Source organism: Rana temporaria, chromosome 9, assembly GCF_905171775.1.
Source record: "Rana temporaria chromosome 9, aRanTem1.1, whole genome shotgun sequence".
Classification (NCBI taxonomy): domain Eukaryota; kingdom Metazoa; phylum Chordata; class Amphibia; order Anura; family Ranidae; genus Rana; species Rana temporaria.
Genome location: NC_053497.1, coordinates 120,575,677 through 120,601,868, shown reverse-complemented (window position 1 = coordinate 120,601,868; position 26,192 = coordinate 120,575,677). Strand labels below are relative to the sequence as shown.

The 26,192-nt window shown below is 46.2% G+C and overlaps 1 protein-coding gene across 1 annotated transcript; it reads right to left on the bottom strand.

Annotated features, from left to right (window-relative positions):
* Nucleotides 1-14,657: 14,657 nt before the first annotated feature.
* POLE3 (DNA polymerase epsilon 3, accessory subunit) lies at nucleotides 14,658-26,176 on the bottom strand. Its single transcript, XM_040324313.1, has 5 exons — nucleotides 26,076-26,176; nucleotides 22,615-22,689; nucleotides 21,575-21,660; nucleotides 19,102-19,220; nucleotides 14,658-15,037 (listed from the first exon to the last, which is right to left on the bottom strand). The coding sequence occupies exons 2-5, from the start codon at nucleotides 22,678-22,680 to the stop codon at nucleotides 14,853-14,855; spliced, it is 456 nt and encodes a 151-aa protein (XP_040180247.1). The 5' UTR covers nucleotides 22,681-22,689; nucleotides 26,076-26,176; the 3' UTR covers nucleotides 14,658-14,852.
* Nucleotides 26,177-26,192: the final 16 nt, after the last annotated feature.

Here is a 26,192-nt window from a genome sequence, read left to right as displayed (position 1 = left end):
TTATCCCCTTAACCACCTTATTCCTTCCTCTCATAGCCTAAGGAAGTAGGAGAGAGAGAGTTGTTTAATTAAGGATATTGGCTCGTATCCTCTGTTGATAAAATCAGGTGAATCCCAACTGTCTTGCTCCAGCCTTCCCCCCCTGCTGCATAGGGATAGGGATTCTTTCCCCCATACGGATCGAAACAGCGTAATATGGTGTGATTGGAGGGTGGAACAAGAAAGCGCCGGCGAGCAGCTGTATGTATCCCCTCTCCATACCTCTCCTCTTCACGGTTGCTCCGCTGAGCTGATTGGGTGCTTTGAGCTCCCCTGACGGGGGAAAAAAAAAAAACGTTGCTGATACATTTATTGGACTGAACACTTTGCACGCCTGTTAGTTGCAGCCCATAAGGGCAGCTAAAGCTCAGTTTTTTCTACCGCTATATACTTACCAATTCTTCACTGTATGTCCATAAGTGAGACATTGAAAGTATATGAGGACCTGGGCCAGTGAAATATAACAGCGAAAACAGGGGGTACATAGATTTTGAGAGGTTCACTAAACTGCTGTGCCTCCGAGACCAATATAAAACACTCTAGAACTTCAAAAGACCCCTACTTCTCTCTGGATAGGTCACAATGGCAGCAGCTATAAAAAAAGGACAATCTAACCAGGAGAGTGGGTGCCCCCAAATAACAAGAGCGGCGAAAGATAAAGAGAAGGCCGCGCAGGCGGCAGCAGCAGCGGTAGCAGCAGCTAAACTGGAACAGAGTACACATACCTTAGTAAAATCACCTGCAAAAGCGGCACAGCATTCACAAACACAGGTTAAAAATCAGACGGGGCTGCAATGGACAGGAAAAGTAGCGGACAAGGTTCATCAGCTCCCAAAGTAAAAAAAAACCCTGTGGTGGAGCCCCAAGGGGGGGTGCAATGGCATCAGCAAAAACTTTGGTAGAAGTTCCCTTAGTAAATATAGCAGATGACCCCAGGCGGGAGGAAGAGCCAACACTAAAGGAGATATTAAGCGCCATAAATGCATGCAGGGGGTCATTGAATAATTTGACCAACCAGATACAAGAAATAAAGGAAGAATTAGGGATAATGGGCCAGGAACTACAAAAGACTGTACAGAGGATTACATCAGTGGAAGAGAGAGTGAGTCAAGTAGAGGATGAGGTGTATATATTAAAACAACAGATGCAAGAATTAAAGGAACAAAATGGATGGCAGGCATCTAAACTTGATGAAATTGAAAACAGGCTACGCAGAAATAATATTCAGGTGGTGGGCCTCCCAGAACATAGTGAGGGTACTGACCCCATAAAGTTCTGTGAAGGATGGTTTAGAGACATTTTTGGGGAGGATGCCTTTTCACCACTTTTTGCAATAGAAAGGGCCCATAGAGTCCCGTTCAGAGCGCACCTCAGGGATGGACACCCTCGGCCATTACTCTTGAAGTTTCTTAATTTTACTGATAAAACCGCAGCTCTGCAAAAAGCAAGAGAAAAGGGAGACATTTTTCACAATGGCTCAAGGATTTCATTATTCCCAGATTTTTCTCCAGAACTCAGCAAACGTAGGGCGGAGTTTACGCCTATCAAACGTAACCTGTTAAAGAACAAAATTAAATATGCGCTATTGTATCCAGCACGTTTAAGAATAATGACAGTAGAGGGTCCTCAATTTTTCGATACACCAGGAAAAGCAGCACAGTGGCTGGAACAGAATAAAGCACAGGAAACTACAAGCTGATGGACTGGATATTATGGAGTAGACTGAATAAGGGTTATAAATTTGGAATGCAATGGGGGGGGGGGGGGGGGTTCCCTTTTTTTTTTTTTTTTTTTTGGGGGGGGTTTGGAATAAGGAGGAATTATGTTTTGAAATACTAAGGAAGAAAAGAATAGTAAAGCAAATGCACTTTAAACACATATTTAAAAATTAACACTAAAAATAGAAGTTAGGATATGGATAGATATATAATGGGGTAGGGGGTAGTTGGAGGGGAAGAAAAGGAATATATATTTTTTCACATAATATTAATAGGTATTTTCAAGGATTGAATACCAAAAAGAAAGGGGGGGGGAAGGAAAGGGAGGAAACCCCTTTTTTTTTTTTTTTTTGGAGCGAGTGTTGGGGAGGTGGTTGCGCAGGATCACGATAGATATGGGTAATGTAAGGGAGGGATGGAAGGAAGAGGTCACATGTACAGCCCTAAGGGTTGGCCTTGATAGGCAAGGGGGGAGGGGTGGAAGGGGGGTGGGGGGAGGGTAGGAGGGGGGGAGGGGGGGTTAAATTAAATTATATCATAGCACAAGTATCACGTTATACTCATTTAGCACAAGGGAAGGAATTGCATTTGAATATACACTCAAATGCTTTTTTCTTTTTTTTTTTTCTCTCTTCCTGGGTATTTTTAAAAATGGTATATAATTTTTTTTCTTTTTTTTACCTTCTGATGTTAAGGGCCGGCTTTAGATTGATATCTTTGGTTGGGTATGAGACCTAAAATGATAAATATAGGCTCCTGGAATGTCCGGGGGGTGGGGGACCCAGTGAAAAAAGCTGCAGTTTTCACTACCCTGGAGTGGTATGGGGTAGAGGTGATCTGTATTCAAGAGACCCATTTGACTAAAGAAACAAAGTTAAGATTGGTTAATAAAAGAAAATATCAAAGCCAGTACCACTCTGTCTACACCTCCTACTCTAGAGGAGTGAGCATAGTGGTAAAAACTGGCGTACCATTTGTATGCATGGAGGCAAAAATAGATGAATTGGGCCGTTATATTTTTTTGCACTGTTTGATAGAAAACGTACCGTATGTATTGGCCAATATTTATATACCTCCTCCCTTTAAGATGGAGGTTTTATATAAATTGATGGAATTTGTGGTAAATAAAGTAAATATTCCGGTATTAGTGGTTGGAGACTTAAATAACGTGCTAAATAGAACGATGGATAGATTTCCACCAGGGGCACGGAGCCGAGGGGAAGGGGAGGGGCATCTAAATCAATTTCTGAAAGAGGTTGGGTGGTGGGACATTTGGAGGGTGAAACATCCAGATCTGCGGCAGTATTCCTGTTTTTCAAGTACATATTCCACATTATCAAGAATAGATATGGCCCTGGGAAATGGTGCATGTTTACAAGTAGTTAGTAAAATATCATACTACCCAAGAGGGGTTTCTGATCACTCCCCTCTGGTGCTGTCACTAAATATAGGGAAGAAATGTCCCCTAAGTAATTGGAAAATAAGTCCCTTCTGGTTAGAAGTGATGGGGAAGCCAGAAGAAATTAGTATTAGATTGAGGGAATTCCTGGACTTTAACACGGGGACAGCGCCGGAGGGAGTGGTGTGGGATGCCCTAAAGGCATTCCTCAGGGGTATATTGATCCAGCAGGTAGCTAAGATTAAGAGAAACTCAAGGGGGGGGGCGTGACCGGAAGCCAGCCTGGAAGGAAGCAACCCCTGAGAGCTCCTCTCCAGCCCGCAGCTTATAGGCACTAAACCGGGGGTATTCGCCGCCATCCATGGGCGGATCGCGGACCACAAGATCCAGCAAAGCAAGGGGATCATCTCAACCCCCGCCAGGCTCCGCTACGACCCTGCAAAAATACTTTAAAGCGCCCGAAATGCCGCCGGGCGGAGGGGACAAGATGGCGCCGGACGCGACCACCCTCAGAACAGGAGCCTCTTCTCCCCGCACCTCCTCGCCTTACCATCCGGAGCCATCCTCAACCCGACCGCAGACCACCGCTCCATCCCCGGGCCCGGATGGATCACAGACATGGGTGAGTGGATCGCAGCACCCCCGCCCCCCCGCGGCGGACCACGAGGCACAGGCCGCAGCCCCCCTTCCCTCTCCAGAGCAGGTCACCCAATGCACCGGGGCCTTCCCCCGCCTGCTATGTACAGCCCCAGACCCTGAGCAGCAGAGCGGCTCCCAGCTCACCACATCACCCACGTTTGATGAGGATTTCCCGGCCCTACAGCCTCAAGCACCCAGGCCTCTATGGAGCCCTCAGAGCAAGGCAGCTCCTCTGCTGGCATTAGACCAGACCCTACCTTCCCTACTGCCCAGGGACAGACCCATCCGGCCATCCATCCGGGGACCGGAGCTCAGCAGGGGATCTCTCCCCCATCATATGCCTCCATGGCCACCACCAGCACCCCCTGGCAGGGAAGGGCCCCTACTCCACCAGTAGATCAGGCCGAGGCCTGGTCCAACACATGGGACCTGCCCCAGCAACCCCCCCTCGAGGCCAGACAGCACAGGGAACCAGCTTCCACCCGCCATCCATCCCCCACTGATCCACTGCAGCCTATGTATGATGTCAGGGGACCCTCATACCATCCCCCCCCACCATGGCAATCTTACTTGCAGGCCATTCCCACGAAAGAGGACTTTAAACAGCTTGTTGAGGACGTCAGGGCGACTTGCCGCGCTGAAATTCAAGTATTGCAAACGGGCCTCAAACACTTAAATGACAGAATGGAAATGGCTGAGGAAGAGATTCAGGAGACTAAACTGGCGGTACACCGCACCCAGACCCAGGCGTCAGACCACCGTCTCATGCTGAGAGACATGCAGCGGCATATGGAAGACCTGGACAACAGGGGGCGCCGCAACAACATCCGCATACGCGGACTCCCTGAAGCGGATGGGGCAGAAGACCTACAGCTCACCCTTCAGAACTTATTCAACGAAATATTGGGGGAACCAACAGACAAGACCATCGAGATGGACAGGGCCCATCGAGCCCTCAAGCCAAAGGGACCAGCCTCCAAACCACGGGACGTCATATGCCGCATAAACTCCTACCCGCTGAAGGAAAACATAATGCGCAAAGCCCGTCCTATGCGCAACCTCCTCTTTGACAACAACCCACTACAACTCTACCCGGATCTCTCTTGGATCACGTTGCAGAAACGACGCCTACTACAACCCCTGCTCCGCACCCTGCAAGACAAGGACATTGTGTATCGATGGGGCTTCCCCTTTAGCCTGTCCGCCAACCACCAGGGGACCTCAGCCACCCTACGCTACCCAGAGGACCTGGACGACTTCTGCAGAGCACTGGACATTCCCGTTCCCCGGCTGCCGGATTGGGATCTCGTGGCCACGCCACCCCCTCCACCAGTAGTCTGGCAGAGAGTCCCGCCGCCTAAACGCCCCAGGGGCCGGGACCCTGCCCGCAACTCCCCCAGGCACAAGCACTAAGATGGTCGCCCCGGCCACGAAATTCGCCTCGAGCACCGCAGGAGACTCTCCGGTTTTGCTGTTGTTTTTGTATTTTCCTTTTTTTTTCTCTTGCTCTTACCCCGCCATCTACCCCCGGTTGCCCCAGCCTTACCCCTACGCCACACATCGGGCCTGTCTCGGATGAGACGTCGAAGAGGCTGCCCTTTTGATCACGGACCCCCCCATGGCTGATAGCCTAAGAGTTCCTCTTCCCCTAACCCCCACAGTGGAGTTCCTCCACGCCACCCCCCTGCCCCCCCGACCTATGTTTTTGGACTTTTTGGTCGGGAGGTCCTTAAGGAACTGTTGGGACCTGAGGGCCCTCGGGCCCCCATTGTTGATTGTTGATGTGTTATGTTTTGCTTTTGCTCTCACTTTTCTCTCTTTTCAGACACCTCTCTCTCCTCTCCCGTGCAGGCAGCACCCGACAGCACACCTTGGTAGCCGTCGCCACGGCGGTCTCCCCACTCGCCCTCCCAGAACCAGATGCAGCTCGACCAACTCCAGCTAAGTACAAACCGCGATCTCTCCACCCACAGTATGGCTAAGTTGCTATCCTTAAACGTACACGGGCTTAACTCCAATAGAAAACGTCACCTAGCACTTAGGGAATTCAGGCAAACAGGGGCGGAGATTATAATGGTGCAGGAGTCGCACTTTTCTAAGGGCGATTCCTTCACGTTTGCATCCAGGTACTTCCCCTTAATATACCAGGCCTTTAGCCCGCGCAAACGGGCAGGGGTCGCAATCTTGATCAAACGGGGCACTCCCTTCACCTGTAAAGACTCCTACATTGACCCCCTGGGCCACTTCATCATTCTGAGGGGGACATGGCACTCACGAGACATAACTTTATGCACCCTGTATGCCCCTAACGCACATCAGCACAGATTTCTAAGCCGGGTTCTCACCCGCCTAGCTAGATCCCCCCACGGCCTACTGGTAGTGGGGGGGGACTTTAACCTGCCCCATTCGGCGACCTGGGACCGCCTGGTGGTGAACCCCCGAGCCTCTCAAACGAAAGCCCTGCGGGACTCTAAACTTTTCCGTCAGCTGACGAGGAAACATGCTCTATTCGACGCATGGAGGGCGCTTCACCCAGGGGATCGCCAGTTCACCTTTTATTCATCCCCCCACCATACGCACTCACGCATAGATTACTTTTTAGTCAACAATACTACATTACGCGTTCACTGACTCCGCACAGATCCTGCCCATCTCCTGGTCCGACCACGCCCCCATTACCCTGACCCTTGACCTCGACACTCCCACCCGCAGGCCCTATAACTGGCGCCTGAATGACTTTCTCCTGAAACACACCCCCTCCAAAATGGAAATAGACTCCACCCTGCAACTTTACTTCAGCGAAAATGACACACAGGACGTCTCCACTACCACACTGTGGGCCGCCCATAAGGCGGTAATTAGGGGACGGTGTATGGCCATCTCCTCGGCCCTTAAGAGGAATGCCGAGGCGGCTAGAAAACAGGCGGAAGCGCAGCTCCGGGCCTTAGAGATTCGCCTACAGTCTTCCCCCTCCTTGACGCTACTTAAACGTATCGCCCTGGTACGGTCAACACTCCGGGACCTTGCGATGGGTCGAGTCGAGAAAGCTCTAGTACGCCTCCGCCAGGTATATTATGACAAAGGCAACAAGGCACAGGCGCTACTGGCGAGGAAACTAGCAGACCGTTCGCTCGCATCCACCCCACACCAGGTCCAGGATGGTTCGGGCAATATTATATCACACCCTCAGAGTATTGCGGATGCCTTCGCAGCATTCTACGCCGACCTGTATAACAAGCCAGAAATCCCCCATGACCCACCCCCCCCCCGACCTGTTAGACAGGATGACACAATACCTAACTCGGGCGGGCATTTCCCGGCTACAACCGGCGACCTAGCCTCCCTTAACGCTCCCATTACAGGAGAGGAACTGACCGCAGCCATTAAGTCCCTACCCGCCCATAAATCCCCAGGCCCTGACGGGTTTCCATACGAATACTACAAGACCTTCCTCCCCACACTCCTCCCTCACATGACGAAGCTCTTCAATGCCTTCCTACAGCAGACCCCCATCCCGCAGGACATGCAGCGCTCTTTCATCACCCTCATCCCCAAACCAGACAAGGACCCCTCACTATGTGCAAGCTACAGGCCGATAGCCCTGCTGAACTCTGATCTCAAGATCTTCACAAAGGTCCTCTCCCTCCGCCTAAATGTAGTTTTACCCTCTCTGGTCCATAAAGACCAAGTGGGCTTTGTCCCCCTCCGCCAAGCGGGGGACAACACGAGAAAGGTGATCGACCTAATTGACGTGGCGAGCAGGGAGGGCCCGGAGTCTCTGCTCCTGAGTCTGGACGCAGAAAAGGCGTTTGACCGCCTTGGCTGGCCCTTCATGCTCGCCACGTTAAGGCATATGGGATTTAGGGGACCTTTCCTCCGGGCGGTCCGACACCTCTACACCAATCCGATCTCACAGGTGAAAACGCCCTTTGCCACTTCATCTACCTTCCCCGTTACTAATGGGACCCGTCAGGGGTGCCCCCTCTCCCCCCTCCTCTTTGCTCTCTGCGTCGAGCCCTTAGCAGCGACGATCCGAGGCAACCCGGATATCCGTGGAATCCCAGTAAGGGGGAGGGAATTTAAGATCTCCCTCTTCGCCGATGACATTATCCTGACACTAACGCGCCCCCGCATTTCCCTGCCTAACCTACACAGGGAATTAGAATGCTACGGGGCCCTCTCGGGATACAAGACTAATACGGCCAAGTCCATGGCCATGCCGATCAATATGCCCGAACCAGAGGCCCTACACTTGCAGTCCGTCTTCCCGTACCACTGGGAGCGAACCTCCCTGAAATACCTGGGGGTCCAATTGACCCCAAGCTTTACATCCCTGTACCAAGCCAACTTCCCCCCCCTATACAGTTCAATAAGGGCGCTGATCCACAAATGGAAGTCCCATCAGATATCCCTATTAGGCCGGATAGCGGCAATAAAGATGGTAGTCCTCCCAAAACTACTATACCTCTTCCAGACCCTCCCTATCCCGGTCCCCTGCGCACATCTGCGAGCCCTACAAGCCGACCTCCTCCGGTACGTGTGGAACTACAAACGCCACAGGATCCCACGCTCGGTTATGACGGCGTCACGAACCGAGGGAGGCCTGGCCTTCCCAGACCTGGTCAAATACTACCAGGCTTCGCAGCTCGGGCGGTGGCATCATGGTTCCCCCAGAAGTCTTACAATAGATGGACGGAGGTGGAAAAGATCTGGTTGGCGCCTATACCCAACAACCTCCTGTGGAACGCAAATGCGGCAGTGGAGCCCGGACGTTTACTGGGCTCCATGCGGCAGCTTCAAAGTACCTGGAGGAGGTTAGCCCAAGACGGTCGACTTAGGTCCGATAGCTCCCTGCTGACCTCTTTCCTCTACAACCCTAAAGTCCGACCAGTCTCACCCATCAGATGTCCTGGCCCTGGGCTCGCGAGGCCTATTTCACTTTGGTCATTTAGTAGACCCAGATCCCGCACCCTACACTCCTTCACTGATCTCCAAGCCAAACATGACATTCCACGGCAAGCTTTTTTCAGCTACCTACAGATCAGGCACTACGCTCAAACAATCGCCCCTCGGCTCCTCTTCTCAAAACCGACCCCATTTGAGCGAATCATCCTCGAGGGCACTGCCCGAAGGGGTCTCATATCAGACATTTACCAAATCCTCAATGAATACCCCGCACAAACCAAAGGTAAACATACATATATGCTCCGATGGGAGAGGGAGCTGGGGGAGGTGCTCTCGGAGGACGAGTGGAGGGCAGTCTGGAGGCAGGCGGCCAAGAGTTCGATCTGCACCCTTTATAAGGAAAATATGTATAAAGTGCTGTTCTTCTGGTACCTGACCCCGGACGTCCTCCACAGGATTTACCCCTCCACTTCTGACCGATGCTGGCGCTGCAGCCAAGCCAAGGGCACACTGTTCCACATCTACTGGACGTGCCCCCTGATTGTCCCATTCTGGACTCAAAACGCAAGAGCTTCTATCTCGCCTCCTGGAGGCGCCCATATCCCTCTCCCCGCAGCTGTTCTTGCTGGGCCTATCCCAACACTCGCATAGCTAAGCCCCTACTAAAAGAAAAAAAACAACTGCTTGAGACACATACCACAGCTGCGAGGTGCTTGATAGCGCTTCATTGGAAGAAGTAACCTATCCCCCCATCACAAGTAGCCCTCTATGCTAGGGTCAAAGATGTAGAACTCCATGGAAAAAATGACGGCTAGGATCCAGGATCGGTTGGATGCCCATGATCTGGTCGGGGAGAGGTGGCACGTGGTGGAGGACCCGCCGTGAGTCGACAATAGGCCGCCAAGGTACACTGCTCACCCTGACAAATCTTGCCTGCCCCCCCCCCCCCTATCTCCCCTGTCCCATCCCCTCTTCCCTTTTCTTCTCGCCTCCCCCCCCCGCCCCTGTCCCCCCCTCCTCACCCCATTCCCTCCTTACATCCACCCCCCCTCTTTCCCTTTCTCTTCTCTTTCTTTACTCCTTCTTTTAGATCTCCAATTGTGTTACATGTCACTGATAGCAGAAATTAGATATGGAGCCACTGTGTAGCCCAGCTAGCTGGAATTTTGTACCTCCTTTCATCTTTTGCACTTGAACTGCTGCTATATTCTGTACTGACATTTTATGAAAATAAACAAAACTTATTATTTGCAAAAAAAAGAGAAACTCAAGGGAATGGGAGGAAGAAAATCAGGGAAGAGGGCCTAGAGGCTGAAAAGCAATATGTGGAAAATCCAACATTGTCTAAACAGCAACTATGGCTGGAGAAGCAACAGAATATAAGTTAGTGGTTAATAAGAAAGTTGAAAATAAGCATCTATTTCAGGAGCAGAGTGCTTTTTTCGGAGGGGAAAGTGTGGGCCATACTTTGGCCCTCCTAGCAAAAACTAATATGGCACCCTCTAATGTTCCAGCAGTTAGGATGGTAGGAGGTGGGATATCATCTGAAACATCTGTAATAGTGGATACGTTTGCAGCCTTACTATAAAGATTTATATAGTTCAAAAAAGGGGGAAGCTAAAGGGCAGATGGAAGAATTTTTTAAAGGAATAGAAACCCCATCTCTTTCAGAGGAAGACAGAAATGTCATGGAATCCCCAATTACATTAACGGAACTACAACAGGCAGTCAAAGACTCTAATCAAAAGTCCCCAGGGCCAGATGGCCTGCCAGCGGAGATTTATAAGCAATATGGTGAGGTGCTGCTCCCTGAACTATTAAAAACGCTGAATTGGGCGAAAGAAGGAGGAAGGCTAACCCCCCCCTCAATGATGGAAGCAATTATTATAGTGCTCCAGAAGGAAGGGAAGGATCAATTAGATACATCATCCTATAGACCCATATCTTTGCTTTGTTAGATGTAAAAATATTGTCTAAGGTATTGGCAACGAGAATAAACAAATATATAACAGAAATTAATACATCCAGACCAATCTGGATTTATTCCAAATCGGTCCACGAGTATAAATATAAGAAGGCTGTACCTAAACTTACAGACTCCAAACGGATAATGTGGGAGATAGATCTATTCTATCATTGGATGCCACCAAAGCCTTTGGATAGTCTGGAGTGGGAAATATCTCTGGCACGCTCTGGAGAAATTTGGGTTTGGTCCATCCTTTATTAAATGGATAAAGCTACTGTATAATTCCCCAAGGGCCAAAATAAAAATAAATAATGAAGTCTCACAGTCGTTTGAACTGGAAAGGGGAACGCGACAGGGATGTCCCATTGTCCCCCCTCCTCTTTGCCCTGGCAATTGAGCCTCTGGCGATTGCTATTAGAGCAACACAGGAAATACAGGGGTTTCAGAGAGGAGTAGAGGAGGAAAAAGTCGCACTGTATGCGGACGATATCCTTCTTTTTCTAGGCAACTCTACAACCTCCCTTAAAACTGCAGTTCAAACAGTAGAAGCGTTCGGACGATTCTCGGGTTTAGTGATAAACTGGGAAAAGTCAACACTCTTGTAGTGGAAGCCGGCAAATAATATGGATGGAATAGGAATCCCTCAATTAAAAACTGGGGAGAAGATGGAGTACCTAGGCATAGTGGTAACACGTAACCCAGAACAATTTGTGAATGATAACCCTAGTGCCACTTCTGGGTAAATTCAAACGTAAAGCGGAGATATGGGGGCATTTGCCACGTCGGTGGCCGGCCGCAGTAATTTAATCAAAATGATATGGATGCCACAATTGCTCTATGTACTCCACAACTCCCCAGTATGGATTGACAACCAATGGTTTAAAAAGATAGAGGGACCCTCTTTAGGACCCTAATCTGGAAAAAGGGTAATAGCAAGGATCAGTCTCCGAACGTTGCAATTACCAACAAACAGAGGAGGGCTGGCGGTTCCACATCCTTATAGTTATTATTTGGCGGCACAGTTACAGCACTTGGGGGGGTGTAGTATAGAGGGCGGAGGAAACGCGTAGTGGGAAAATGATACTAAGTGGGTCTCCTCATAGATCTGTAATAGAGACCTTAGAAGCCAATTTCTTCTCGGTGAAGAATCCAACAGTAAAGATGGTGATGAGGATATGGCAAGCAGCAAAATTAGCTCTGGGCTATAAAGGATTAACAGAATATTCCCCACTATGGGATAACAATAATTTAAAAGAAATTTTGGCCATGGGGGAAACTAAAAGAATGGGAGAAACGGGGGATAACCAGAGTGGCACAACTGTATACAGGTTGTACATTAAAACTCTTTTCAGAGCTAAGCAGTGAATTTAGCATTCCAAACTCCATGTTTTTTACTTATTTACAGGTTAGACACGCACTACAAGCCCAATTTAAATTACAGCCGGTAAGCTGGCAAAAGCTCACGCATCTCCAAAGACTAATTAAGACGGGGGTTCTGAAAGGTCTTATCTCAGAATTATATGAACAGATTAGTGATCAGTTAATAGGAAAAGAGAAGTTGAGCAGGAACAACAAACAGAGATGGGAGGAGGATATTGGACCTTTAACGAATGACAATGGGATAGGATACTGGAACTGGGGATAAGGGTCTCATTAGCCCCGTCACAACGGGTCTCCCATTTATTTCTCCTACACAGGGTCTATTATACTCCAAAGAAATTATATGGATTTGGATGGAAGCTGGATGACAAATGTCCCAAGATGCCAAGATACAGGGGACCTCATCCACATGATGTGGAAATGCCCAAAGTTGCATAGGTACTGGGTTGGAATTCTGGACATTATAAAATGCAACTTCGGCATCACTCTGGAACTTGAAGCTAGGGTCTGCCTATTAGATGTATTGAGGAGGGAATGGGGCAGAGGGATACATTAGAAGCAGTTATAAGATGCCTGTTTCAGGCGAGGAAACTAATAGCACTAAAATGGCAAGCACCAAATCCACCCACAGTAGAGGAATGGTTTAATGTAATTAAATAGCACAATTGGGAAGGAAAGGGCAACATGGATTAGAAGGGGTAACCTCAAAAAATTTGAAGCAATATGGGAACAGTGGTTATGTAAAATAGGTCGCTCACTTTAAATTAAGGAACGATGGGTAATAATCTAAGGAAAAGAATAGAATAAAAACGTGTATGCACTCTAAAGTAAGATAGGAGGGAGGTGAGGGGGAGGGAGGGGGGAATGGGACGAATGGACACTTTTAATGTTTATAATTATTCGCTTGTATGCACATAAAATGCACTAGGAATGGAAAAAAATGGATTTTTTTTCTTTGTATTTGTATGGAAACAATAAAAAAAAGTATTGAAGTAAAAAAACACATATATTTGCAATAGTGTGTGACTAAACCCCTAGTTTTTAATGTTAATATTAGGGTCAGTTTGATTTTGTTGCAGGCTAGCTGGTAAGTTAGCTGGGAAAGGTTTTTTTTTTTATCTGTTTATATATTGCTGTAGTACACCTGAATACCCCACTACTTGCTGTCAGTAATTGATGATTTGGGAACCCTAGCTTGTAATTCATATCAGTAATTCCAAAATACACCCACTGTGAGCTTCTTATGTTACCACCAAGACATTTCTCAAAACCAACATATTCAAACCTGTCTTGGAAGTTTGGATGTAAATAGAAAGATGGGAAGCATAGAGAGTAATTACACAGCATTTCAGGGTTGTACACTCCCAGTGACCCTCGTGAGGTGTTTTTTTTTTGGTCTACATTCTTCCAAAGGTTTGCGATGTATAGAACTCTGCATTTTACTAATCTGGTCTTTGAAGTCACTGGATCAGCCAGGTATGAAGAGCAATGTAAATATGTGAATTTTAATAATGCAAAATGGTACATTTGTCCCTCCCCCACATTTTCCTATTGATTGATTAGGCAGGCCTAAAGAGAGCGCTAAGGAACATGTGCACCTCCCCAGGCTACAGCCAGGGAGAAAAGTGGTTTGCTCCAATCATAGAAAATATTTATATTCCCATGATGCTCCATTGGTAATTGAGCTGCCTATGTTTCGGTCTGATAATCCTTTTACAGATTTGGACAGCCCTAGGTCTTACTAGGACACTGGTGCCGAATGGTCTGAGGGCACCAAGTCACATAGGCTTGTTTAAATGACTAATTGTTGAATAGCTTACTGTTTAATTAGATGAATGTTTATAGTTATGTTGGCTGTTGCTTAGCTATGTTATTTATATTCTTGTTTGCATAATTTGATTCGATCTTGTGTGGTATATAAATTCTGTGCGAGTTTTCAAAAAGCGAGTTCCTAAGCTAGTGTCGGCTAGATTCTTGGGTGCAATATTCAGCTATAATACCTGGTTCTTGGGTCCCACACTGGAGGAAGCTATATCTTGCCAGAAGCACCAAAGTTGGGTGCTGGACAATTCCATCTCAGAGGCTACAAGATAGAGGTTAGGAGTTTGGAAATAAATTGTTGTACAGTACTGAGATTCTAAATCAACTTCAGAATCACTTGTTCTGGGAATCTAGGGTCAATTAATATATCATTGCTGGGATACATAACTGGAAGGGCTGAGAATACTGTAATGGAGACAATGCTCCCCAGGTATAGTATCTGGGGATGAATTCAGATCAGCATCTCTTGCCTTAAACTCTTATAACCAAACGCTTTAGCCATCAGACATGCAAGAAACACTGAAGGGAACCTAGAGCAGCACTTTCTCCAGGAAAGAAGTATTTCATCATGCTGGCAAGTCAAAGTATTGGAAGATTAGCCTCTTCTCTAGAGAATGATGTGATGCTTTTGCCAAATGTCAATGGTGTATATACATGAAGGTCAACACTTCTTTAAATACAGTAAAGACGCAAAAACTGCTAATTAATTAAAAAAGAAACTTTTTTTGTGTTGTTTTTCTAACAATTCTAATGAAAAAAAAATAAAAAAAGGACCCAATAACAAATGTTCTTCTTTGTGCAACAAATCATCTTACTACTGTCAGATCACATTGCCAAATATGGATCGACCCTTACAGCCAGGTCATTGAACAGTCTTGGAGACATTTTTTAGGCTGGGGAACCATTAGATAGGCATGAAGTGCAAATTCTCTATGCACATGAAGTGTCACAACACTGACACCAATGTCATATTACAGAGGATTGCTCAGTTCTCCACTTCCTCATCTTCTATCACTTCTTCCTCTTCCATCTTTTCCTCTTCCATCTTTTCCTCCTCATCTTCATTGTCATCCGCTTTGCTTTTGTCTTCCTCTCCGTCTGCTTTCTTATCTTTGTCCTTCTTCTTCAACTCTGAGGCTTCTTTCTTCCCCTTCTGTTCCTGCCTGTAAGCTGCAGAAAAAAGGTAGACATTACTGATTTTTAGCTTGCTGCAAATAAATTATCTTACATCCTTTCCTTTCCTTTCTGACACAGTCATAGCAATAAAGGTGGATGCATTCTATGGCAGCATCTCCCACAAGATGGGGCCTTAGAGAGAAAAGGGGCAGTCAGACATAACTATTTTGGTGACAGCTTCTGAAAACACATTTTAAACAGGAATGCTTGGGGGCTCCCACTTCCTCCAGATGTGAAAAGTTGCATCGCAACAATGTGCCCCGCCATACGCTAACCTGTATCTGGGGGTGGGAACACTCCAAGGCCTCGAATTAAGGAATTTCCAAGTACCAGTGAAACATTCTGGTGTGGCCTAGGTACATCGACGACATGCATGTAGACTCGTGCAGAGCTATGGTTACAAATCAATGATAATGTAATCAGGGACAAAATTATCCAGCAGTTGTGCTTACATCTATTTCAACTATGCTAGCCTGGTATAGTCACTATCAAGACCAAATAAAGTGAGGGGTCCAGGTTTTCATGGAAGCACCCCAAAAATGATATTGGAAGCAAGGGTGATCAGGTTATCTAATGAAAAACAGATTCTACCCGAAACATCGGGTCACTTGGGAAACAAATCATGGATTAATATATTTAGTGCTATGCACTTGCAGAATTCCTTACATAGAAAGCTTCGCAAATAGAAACTGGGAAAATATCTAGCCCTACTAGCCAACATATTGGCATACTGAAGAAACATTACCAAGCTCAAACTGGTCTGTAGCTAATAAAGAATTTGCAACATACTAGAAGAGATATACACTATTGTAGCCTTTTAGCATTTATATTATTGAAATTTCTCTCATCTGTGTAAATACTACACAGGATGTGTATATAGCTTATTGTTCGATTCTGACCTTTATTTTGCAGCTGCAGAATGGGATATCTTTTTTATTTTATTTTTTTATTAGTGACCTGACTGGTGGTTGGCAGATGCCCATGAAAACAGTATGCCCGTGAGCTTGCCCCATACATTATAGGGTAGCATCAGGGGACATTTTGTGTTCCTGATTCTCCCCACTGTGGTCCTCTCCAGCCTGACTACACAGGGATGCCCTCCACCAAGATAGTGGCAACTCCACCAATGTCATTTCTGCTTTCACTCTGTGTTGAGTGAAGTAGTGTGTGGGCGGAAGAAATGATGGGATGAGCACAGCAACATAGTGTATGTATGGGGCCACAGAAACATCACACACCTAATTTCATGGAGATTTAAAGGGGTTGTTAAAGGTTAAAAAAAAAAAAAAAAAAAAAAAAATTATAATATGTTCCCTAAATGGCTTCCTTTACCTTATCCTTTGATTTTGCTTTTAAATGTCCTTATTTCTTCTGAGAAATCTTCACTTCCTGTTCTTCTGTCTGTAACGTCACACAGTAATGCAAGGCTTTTTCCCTGGTGTGGAGAAAGCCTCTTGAGGGGGCGAGCAGGAGTGTCAGGACACCCAATAACACACAGCTCCTTTATCTGCAAAGTAGAGAGCGTCCTGACCCTCCTGCTCGCCCCCTCAAGAGGCTTTCACCACACCAAGTCCTGCTAGCCGCATCTTTGAGGCGCTGTAAAAGCGGTGTATACACCACTCCTAAAGCGCCCCTGCCCATTGAAGTCAATGGGCAGCAGCGCTTTGCGGGCGGTTTTAACCCTTCTTTGGCCACTAGCGGGGGTTAAAAAAAGCCCCACTAGCGGCCGAATAGCGACACAACAATTACGGTAAAAATATCGGTGCTTTACCGCCGACCGCTGAAGCCTCAGTGTGAAAGCGGCCTTAGATTAAAAAATAAATAAAAAAGGAAGCAGTGTTGAACATCTGCGTCACATCCAGCCTCCGAGGGTCATAGAGATGGCCAGGGGCCATCTGGTCCTTGTTCAGCTCTATGGTAAACCGTGCGCTGCCAGTGGTTCATTCTCTGGCTCCCCAATCTAATGGGAGAGACCGGAGGATGTCGGGAGGAGGGGATATCTCCCCTCAAAGTAAATGACATCATATGACAGCGTACGGTGGGCAAGTAAAAGTGCCATTTTCAGAGACAAACGCTTGAAAAACTATTTGATGGTCTGTGGTTCCTATGATTTATGACATGTAGAGCACACAAAGATTCAGCTGGCGAATATCCATATGTTGACTATTGTACAAATTATACATTTTGATCAGCTTTTTTTTTTGTTTTACCTGCAATGCTACACAAGCAAAACAAGACGAACAAAAATTATCAATAGCATTTACATATCGTTAATATGTACATGCTATTGCTAATTTTTTTTTCACCCTGCTTTGCTTGTGTAGCATTGTTAAAAAAATAAAAATAAAATAAAATTATAATACAGAAATGTAAGCAGCTAAAGTTCTACGCAGATTCAAATGTTTACTCTAAGTGGAGCTTGACTTATAGCGACCCGGTCATAACAAGGTCAAGTGTTTATACAGCAAACCTGCAAAAATAAAAAACTCATATACTTATCTTTCTGCCCCCCATTTCTTGAAAGGTCATCACTTGACTGCCCACCATTCTCTGCAAGTATTCAAACTTCTGGGTCTTTGAATGATCTGCCCCCACCAGGCTGTACATACTGTAGTGACATACCAATTGGAGGGAGGAACCATAGCAAGCAGAGGGGGACGGGGGGCGGGGACAACGACGACAGGTAATGCAAAGCTGCAGCTTTTGAGGAAACAGGCCACCAGAAAGGTAAGTATATGTAGTCTATTTGTTGGTATGTTTTACATACAATTGCACCGACATTATCACTTTAACCTTTTTAACCACTTGCCCACCGGGTTAATTCTGGCACTTCTCTCCTTCATGTGAAAATCACAATTTTTTTGCTAGAAAATTAATCAGAACCCCCAAACATTATATATTTTTTTTTAGCAGACATCCTAGGGAATAAAATGGCAGTCATTGCAATACTTTTTGTCACACCGTATTTGCGCAGCGGTCTTACAAGCGCATTTTTTTTTGGATAAAAATCACTTTTTTGAATTAAAAAATAAGACAACAATACATTTTGCCCAATTTTTTTATATATTGTGAAAGATAATATTACGCCGAGTAAAATGATACCCAACATGTCACGCTTAAAAATTGCGCCCGCTCGTGGCATGGCGTCAAACTTTTACCCTTAAAAATCTCGATAGGCGACGTTTAAAAAATTCTACAGGTTGCATTTTTTGAGTTGCAGAGTAGGTCTAGGGCTAGAATTATTGCTCTCACTCTAACGATCGCGGCGATACCTCACTTGTGTGGTTTGAATACCGTTTTCATATGCGGGCGCTACTCGCGTATGCGTTTGCTTCTGCGCGCGAGCTCGACGGGGCGCTTTAAACATTTTTTTTGGGTTTTCTTATTTATTTTTATTTCGTTTTATAATTTTTTACACTGAAAAAAAAATAAAAAAAAAATTGATCACTTTTATTCCTATTACAAGGAATGTAAACATCCCTTGTAATAGAAAAAAGCATGACAGGTCCTCTTAAATATGAGATCTGGGGGTCAAAAAGACCTCAGATCTCATAATTAGACTTAAATGCAAAAAAATAAATAAAAAAAAAAAAAGTCAGTTTTTCAAATGACAAAAAAATAAAATGTTTCTTTAAGAGGCTGGGCGGGACTGACGTTTTGACGTCACTTCCGCCCAGCAGAGCTATGAGGATGGGTGAAGGAGATTTCTCCTTCAGTCCCGTCCCCGCTCAGCTGCCGGACACATCCGATCCCCTCCACCGCTACCGACGGCTCCGGTAAGCGGCGGAGGGCGCGGGAGAGCCCCTCTCCCGCCACCGATAACGGCGATCTCGCGGCGAATTCGCCACGGAGACCGCCGTTATCGTGTACACCACCGCCCCCTGAAAAGATGAATATCTCGGTTGTGGCAGCAGCTGCTGCCGTTATCGAGATATTCAACTTTAAAAAGAGGACGTCTTTTTGACATGGGGCGGTGGTCAAGAGGTTAAAAGAAACTGTCCTGTACTGGATTAAAAAAATCAAGCACGTTTGAAAATCTATTAAAACAAAGTATTTACCCTCTAGAGCCTCTTTCAGGGGACCCAGAAAACGCTGGAACTCCATCTCTTCCACGGCTGACATCACATCAGTCACATTCAACGTTTTCCTCTTCTGCTTCATTGCAAAATTGTTGGCGCTAAAGAAGGCAATAGAGTCAATGTATCAAAGAATCACTAACCTAGGCTCAAAACACCAACCAAATCGTTCTTTGAAAACTGTTGGAAGCTATATACAGTGGACATAGAAAAGAAACACTTCCTTTAAAATAATCACATTTTGTGGCTTTGCAGCCTGAAATTAAGACAGACGGTTTTTGTTTTATCCAGCTGTAGTTACGCAGTGCAACTTATAATATTCAAAGTGAAAAATATAACACCAACTTATCCGATTTTTTTTTTTAAACAGAATCACAGAGTTGGAAAAGGGATCACCCACGTCCTAAAAATGACTTTAAACTCAATCAGGTGTAGCTAATCAGTAATTACCTTCTCAAATGGCACAAAGCCATTCGACTTTCAACTGTAATTAGCTGTGGTTATTTTGATTAGCTCAGAATGAAAAGAGCTTTCCTGGAGCATTTCAGTCCCTGGATAGCAATCTATCAACTACGGGTGGCAAGACACTGACAAATGATCTCCAGGATAAAGTTGTGGAAAAGCACAAGTCAGGAGATGGATACAAAAAAAACTTCAAAGACTTTATCAATGCCTAGAAGCACAGTGAAATCTATTATTAAGAAGTGGAAGGTATTTGGTACAACACAGACCCTCCCTTGATCAGGACGTCTCTCCAAACTGGATGAAAGAGCCAGGAGGAAACTGATCAGAGAGGCTACCAAGAGGCCTACAGCAACTCTGAAACAGTTGGAGGAATTTATGACAGAGTGATCATTGTGTGCATGCGACAACACCACAAATGTGGCTTCTATCAGAGGGTTGCAAGAAAAAAAAGCCACTCCTCAAGAAAGGCCACATGCAATCACGATTAATCTTTGCCAAAAAACGCACCTTAAAGATTCTGGGGCCACATGGAAAAAGGTGTTATGGTCAGATGAGACTAAAATTGTATTATTTGGCCTCAACAACAAGCGGAAATCCAATACAGCTCACCATCCAAATGATACCATTCCTACAGCAAAGCATGGAGGTGGTAATATCCTGTTTTAGCGGTGTTGCTCTGCCGCAGGGACTGGAGCACTTGTCAGGATAGAAGGAAAAATGAATGGGCCAAAATACTGTAAAATTCTTGAAAAAATCTGCTGCCCTCTGCCAGAAAGTTGTGAATAGGAAGAAGGTTTACCTACCAACAAGGCAATGACCCAAAGCACACCACAAAATTACCACATAGTGGCTGAAGGAGAAAAGGGTGAATGTCCTTGCATGGCCTATTTAGAGCCCAGACATCAACCACATTGAAAATCTGTGGAGTGACTTGAAGGCTGCAGTCCACAAATTGTCACCATCACATTTAACTGAACTTGAGCAGTTCGGCAAAGAAGAGTTGGGATATGTCTACTAACTTTGCACATCTAAACAGACTAAAGGCTATAATCAAAGCAAAAAGGTGGTTCAACAAAATACTGACACAAGGGGGTTTCTTTTTAGTTCAACTCAGGGATTCCATTTTTGGATTTTTTTTTCCTAATATGTTGGCGTTATATCTTTCACTTGGATGTTATAAATGGCACTAATCGATACAGCTGGTGAAAACGAAAATTGTGTCCGTCTTCATTTCACGCTGCAGAGCAACACAATTTGATTTTAAAAAGGGGGATGATTCTTTTCTATTCCCACTGTAAATTCTGTCCAATAATAAAAAATAAATCAAAGAGTACTTGTCATGTATGCTCTTTATCTCCATCGTTCTTAAAGGGGTTGTAAAGGTAAAAAAAAAAAAATTCCCTAAAAAGCATCCTTTACCTTTTGCAGTCATCCTTCACTTACCTCATCCTTCCATTTTGCTTTTAAAATGTCCTTATTTCTTCTGAGAAATCCTCACTTCCTGTTCTTCTGTCTGTAACTCCACACAGTAATGCAAGGCTTTCTCCCTGGTGTAGAGAAAGCCTCTTGAGGGGGCGAGCAGGCAAGTCAGGACACTCTCTACTTTGCAGATAGAGAAAGGAGCCGTGTGTTAGTGGGCGTCCTGACACTCCTGCTCGCCCCTTCCCCCCTCAAGAGGCTTTCGCCACACCAGGAAAGCCTTGCATTACTGTGTGGAGTTACAGACAGAAGAACAGGAAGTGAGGATTTCTCAGAAGAAATAAGGACATTTAAAAGCAAAATTGAAGGATGAGGTAAGTGAAGCTATTTAGGGAAAAAAAGATTTTTACCTTTACAACCCCTTTAAGACAGCCAATCAATCCACTAGACTAGAGGTATTGGTAACTTATTCTGTCACCACAACATGGCTGCCTCAGCTGGTTTTTCCCCCTACAAGAACACATAATGCCTCCACCTAAAATATAACATCATTGCCTCATTAGACACTTACCAGGATGTTGCATAAAGGACAAAGACACTGGCTGCCCGTGAGATCGCACTGCGCGCTTCTTTAGATACATTTACTCCCTCTGGTAACTACAAAACAGAAAAAGAAACATCATCTACTTACATTGGATAAGTGTAAGATGGCTTTACATAGACGTTGTCAATTTTCTCTAAATGTGTAATGGGAGTCTCTCCTTAACTACGTCCCATCCGGGTAAATTCTGGCACTTCGCTCCTACATGGAAAAATCATCTTTTTTTTTTGGTAGAAAATTACTCAGAACCCCCAAACATATATATATATATATATATATATATATATATATACATACATACACATATATATATATATATATATATATATATATATATATATATATATAATTTTAGTAGAGACCCTAGGGAATAAAAAAGGGTTTTTTTTGCTGGGTATTTTTGTAGCAATTTTTCAAATGTGTTTTTTTGGGGGAATTTTTTTTTTTTCTAATTCATAAAAAAAAAAAAAAAAACACAGTAAACTTAGCCCAATTTTTTTTTTGTATAATGAGAAAGATGGTTATGCCGAGTAAATAGATGCCTAACATGTCATGCTTTAAAATTGCACCCGCTCTTGGTATGGCGTCAAACTTTGGTACTTACACTTTAAAGCGTTGCCTATCTAGATGTTTAGGTTCACCTTTACAGAAAACTCTAGAAGATGAACATACACAGGTCCCCCTCCTCACCCCCCCCCCCCCCCCCCGCTGACCCGTACAGCCACAATCTCCGGTTCTAAGCCCTGGTATATCCACGTCAGGAGCCTGGGGTATGAAATCCTCTCTGTGTCTGCTCCATAGCCGACAGGATGGGCTAAGCGACTGCTGATTGGTTGGCGCCACCCATATGATGGCGCTGATCAACTAAAATGCGCCAAAACGTCCCCCTGTCGGAGGCCCCATGAATATCATTTCACAATGTGAATTAGTGGGCGACCAACCTCTACTGCGGACATGATGGACTCATAGGGAGCGGGAGACTCTCTGAACAATACAAAAATACTTCTTACCGCCTCTTTGATAATCCTGGTGACAACGGCATTGGGTAAATTGAGATCCTCTGGTCTCTCGGCCATCTTGACCAGCTACAGAAGAGAAACACGACCATTAGGAATTGGAATTCTACAGACACAAAGAAAATCATGGAACTTCACTCTCCCAAACATTGGCCATGCTGCTAGCATTAGTAAATAGATAGAAACGTATATCCTATTTATTGTATAAAACGTTACATTTCTTCAGTTACTTCCTGGTTTCTTGCCTAGGCAAGTTAAGTCATCCATCCCAGGAGTCTCCAGGAGGGGGTTTTCTCAGTTAGGAGCACCTTCCTGCCCGCATGCTTGTCCTATGACTAGAAAGGAGCTCAGGTGTTTACATCCTAGTCCAAACCCACCTAGGCTACCCCTGTATAAAGCCAATGATAGGCAACCAAGAAATTCCCTGCCCCGCATACATAAAGGAGTGGGGAATGCATTGGCCGCTCTGCAGTAACAGCTTCCCGGTGGGATCACTTCGCTGGGTTCGGAAGAGAGAAACTGACCACACCTGAGCTTATCCCTGCTGGTGACAACCACACTTTAATGTTTGTTTGGTGGGGGGGGGGGGGAAAGTAAGTAAGAAATCTACCCAATCAGGTCACAGACAAATGTTAACGTATAACTAAAGGAAAAACTTAATTTTTTTTTGTTTTGGACAGTGCAGAACAGGGGTCTTCAAACTATGGCCTCCAGTTGTTCAGGAACTACAATTCCCATCATGCCTAGTCATGTCTGTGAATGTCAGAGTTTTACAATGCCTCATGGGATGTGTAGTTCTGCAACAGCTGGAGGGCCGTAGTTTGAGGATCCCTGCTGTAGAGGGATTAGAACACCTGAGGGATTATTTTTTTTTGTGGTCTGTGCCCCCTGTTAGGGAGATTCCCCCTACCATTATTTTTGAAAGAGAAAGTAAAAAGAAATACCACATTTTGGGTTGCCCCCAGAAAAGTCATAGATGGGAATTCTTCCAATGGGGACACTAGTTCTAATGACCTCTAATGACCCCTTGTGGGGTCAGACACCGATGTTGGACGAGAAGACCTGGCTCGCAGTCTCCAATCATCAGGTTGAGGTTAGGACTCTGTGCAGGCTAGTCATGTTCCTCCACCTCAAACTCCCTCTTCAATGTCTTTATGGACCTTGCTTTGTGCACTGGTCCAAATCATTTGGTAGAGGGGGGGACTATGGTGTGGGGTTGCTTTTCAGGGCTATGCCCCTTAGTTCCAGGGAAGGGAAATCTCCAGGCATCAGCATACCAAGATATTTTGGACAATTTCATTCTCCCAACTTTGTGGGAACAGTTTGGGGATGGCCCCTTCCTGTTCCAACATGACTGTGCACCAGTGCTCCAAGCAATGTCCATAAAGACACGGATGAGTGAGTTTGGGGTGGAGGAAAATTATCATCACCTGGAGCGGTGTTACCCGTTGCTTTGGAGGAACTTGACTGGCCTGCACAGAGTCCTGACCTCAACCCAATAGAACACCTTTGGGATGAATAAGAGTGAAGACTGCGAGCCAGGCCTTCTCGTCCAACATCAGTGCCTGATCTCACAAATGCGCTTCTGGAAGAATGGTCAAACCTTCCCATAGACACACTCCTAAACCTTGTGGACAGCCTTCCCAGAAGAGTTGAAGCTGTTATAGCTGCAAAGGGTGGGCCAACTCAATAATAAACCCTACAGACTAAGACTGAGATGCCATTAAAGTTCATGTAAAGGCAGGCATCCCAATACTTTTGGTAATATAATGTGTGTAGATATAGCCCTAAATTCTCCTTTAATTTACCTTCTCTTCCTGGTTGCTACCTTAAGCCGGATTCCACAGACACCTGGGATTGCTATGTTCCAGCCATACATGGAGACGGTGTGTTAGTAGGCTGCAGTTTATGCGCAGGTGTCCGCACATGGGCACAAATGCCGCAGGGCACTACAGTGGTGGCATTTGTGTTGCCGGTCTCTGCCAGTCCCCAAATTCCTGGAAGTCACTGATGCCACATGCGGGGGGGGCGTGGTTGGGGTAGGACAGCATTTAGAAGCAGTTGAGTTTTGCTTAAAGCGGATGTCCGCTGAAAAAAAATATTAAAAGCCAGCAGATACAAATACTGCAGCTGCTGACTTTTAATATTAGGACACTTACCTGTCCTGGAGTCCAGCGCCGTCCGCAGCAGAGGACGAGGGATCGCTCATCTCTCTGCTGCTCCCCCCGCCATCCTCAGTGAGGGAACCAGGAAGTGAAGCGCTCCGGCTTCACTGCCCCGTTCCCTACGGCACATGCGCGAGTCACGCTAAGCCTGCTGATTGGGTCCCGCTGTGTACTGGGAGCCGAGTGTTCCCAGAACAAACGGGGGGGAAGACACGTCATGCCCGCAGTCTGCCCGAGACTGTGTGGCCGGAAATGGGTGCAAATACCTGAAAGGTGTCAAATGTGACACTGGAGGGGGGAGGGTTCCGATCAGCGGGAGTTCCACTTTAGGGTGGAGTTCCGCTTTAACCTATCTTCACTCAATCTAAAACAAAGAAAGAATGAGTCTGGAGTTCCGCTTTAATAAAGAACATCTTCACAGGGCGGCGGGGGGCTCAGAACCACATAATTCCTGAGGTCCGATGACATCATCCCCTGGTTGGGGGTCCGATGACATCATCCCCTGGTTGGGGGTCCGATGACATCATCCCCTGGTTGGGGGCCCGATGACATCATCCCCTGGTTGGGGGCCCGATGACATCATCCCCTGGTTGGGGGCCCGATGACATCATCCCCTGGTTGGGGGTCCGATGACATCATCCCCTGGTTGGGGGTCCGATGACATCATCCCCTGGTTGGGGGTCCGATGACATCATCCCCTGGTTGGGGGTCCGATGACATCATCCCCTGGTTGGGGGTCCGATGACATCATCCCCTGGTTGGGGGTCCGATGACATCATCCCCGGTTGGGGGTCCGATGACATCATCCCCTGGTTGGGGGTCCGATGACATCATCCCCTGGTTGGGGGTCCGATGACATCATCCCCTGGTTGGGGGTCCGATGACATCATCCCCTGGTTGGGGGTCCGATGACATCATCCCCTGGTTGGGGGTCCGATGACATCATCCCCGGTTGGGGGTCCGATGACATCATCCCCGGTTGGGGGTCCGATGACATCATCCCCAGTTGGGGGTCCGCCTGGATTTTTCCGAAGACGGTGAACTGTCAGGTGGTGACAAAGGCCCTGAAATCCTCATTGAAGTCCCAGCAATATACTTTGTATTCCATCCCAGGGTGAGGTGCCCCTTTAGTAAACATATAATGTAGCAATGCACCTTGTTCTCCCATGAGGCTGCACTGTGCCTGAGGCATCATTAATAATGTTACTAGAATACTATTCCGGGTTACAGTATATATCGCCCTCTATGTCGTGCAGTGTGTAGTTTGGTATTCATCTAACACATCCATACCCTCCAATACTTCCCGATCACCGATCACGGGGCTGCCAGCTTCCCGCTTCCCGCCAGGAGTCCTCACTTCCACTGTGTACCACGTGCTCTTCGTCTCCCGCCCCCTGGAGGTCTTCT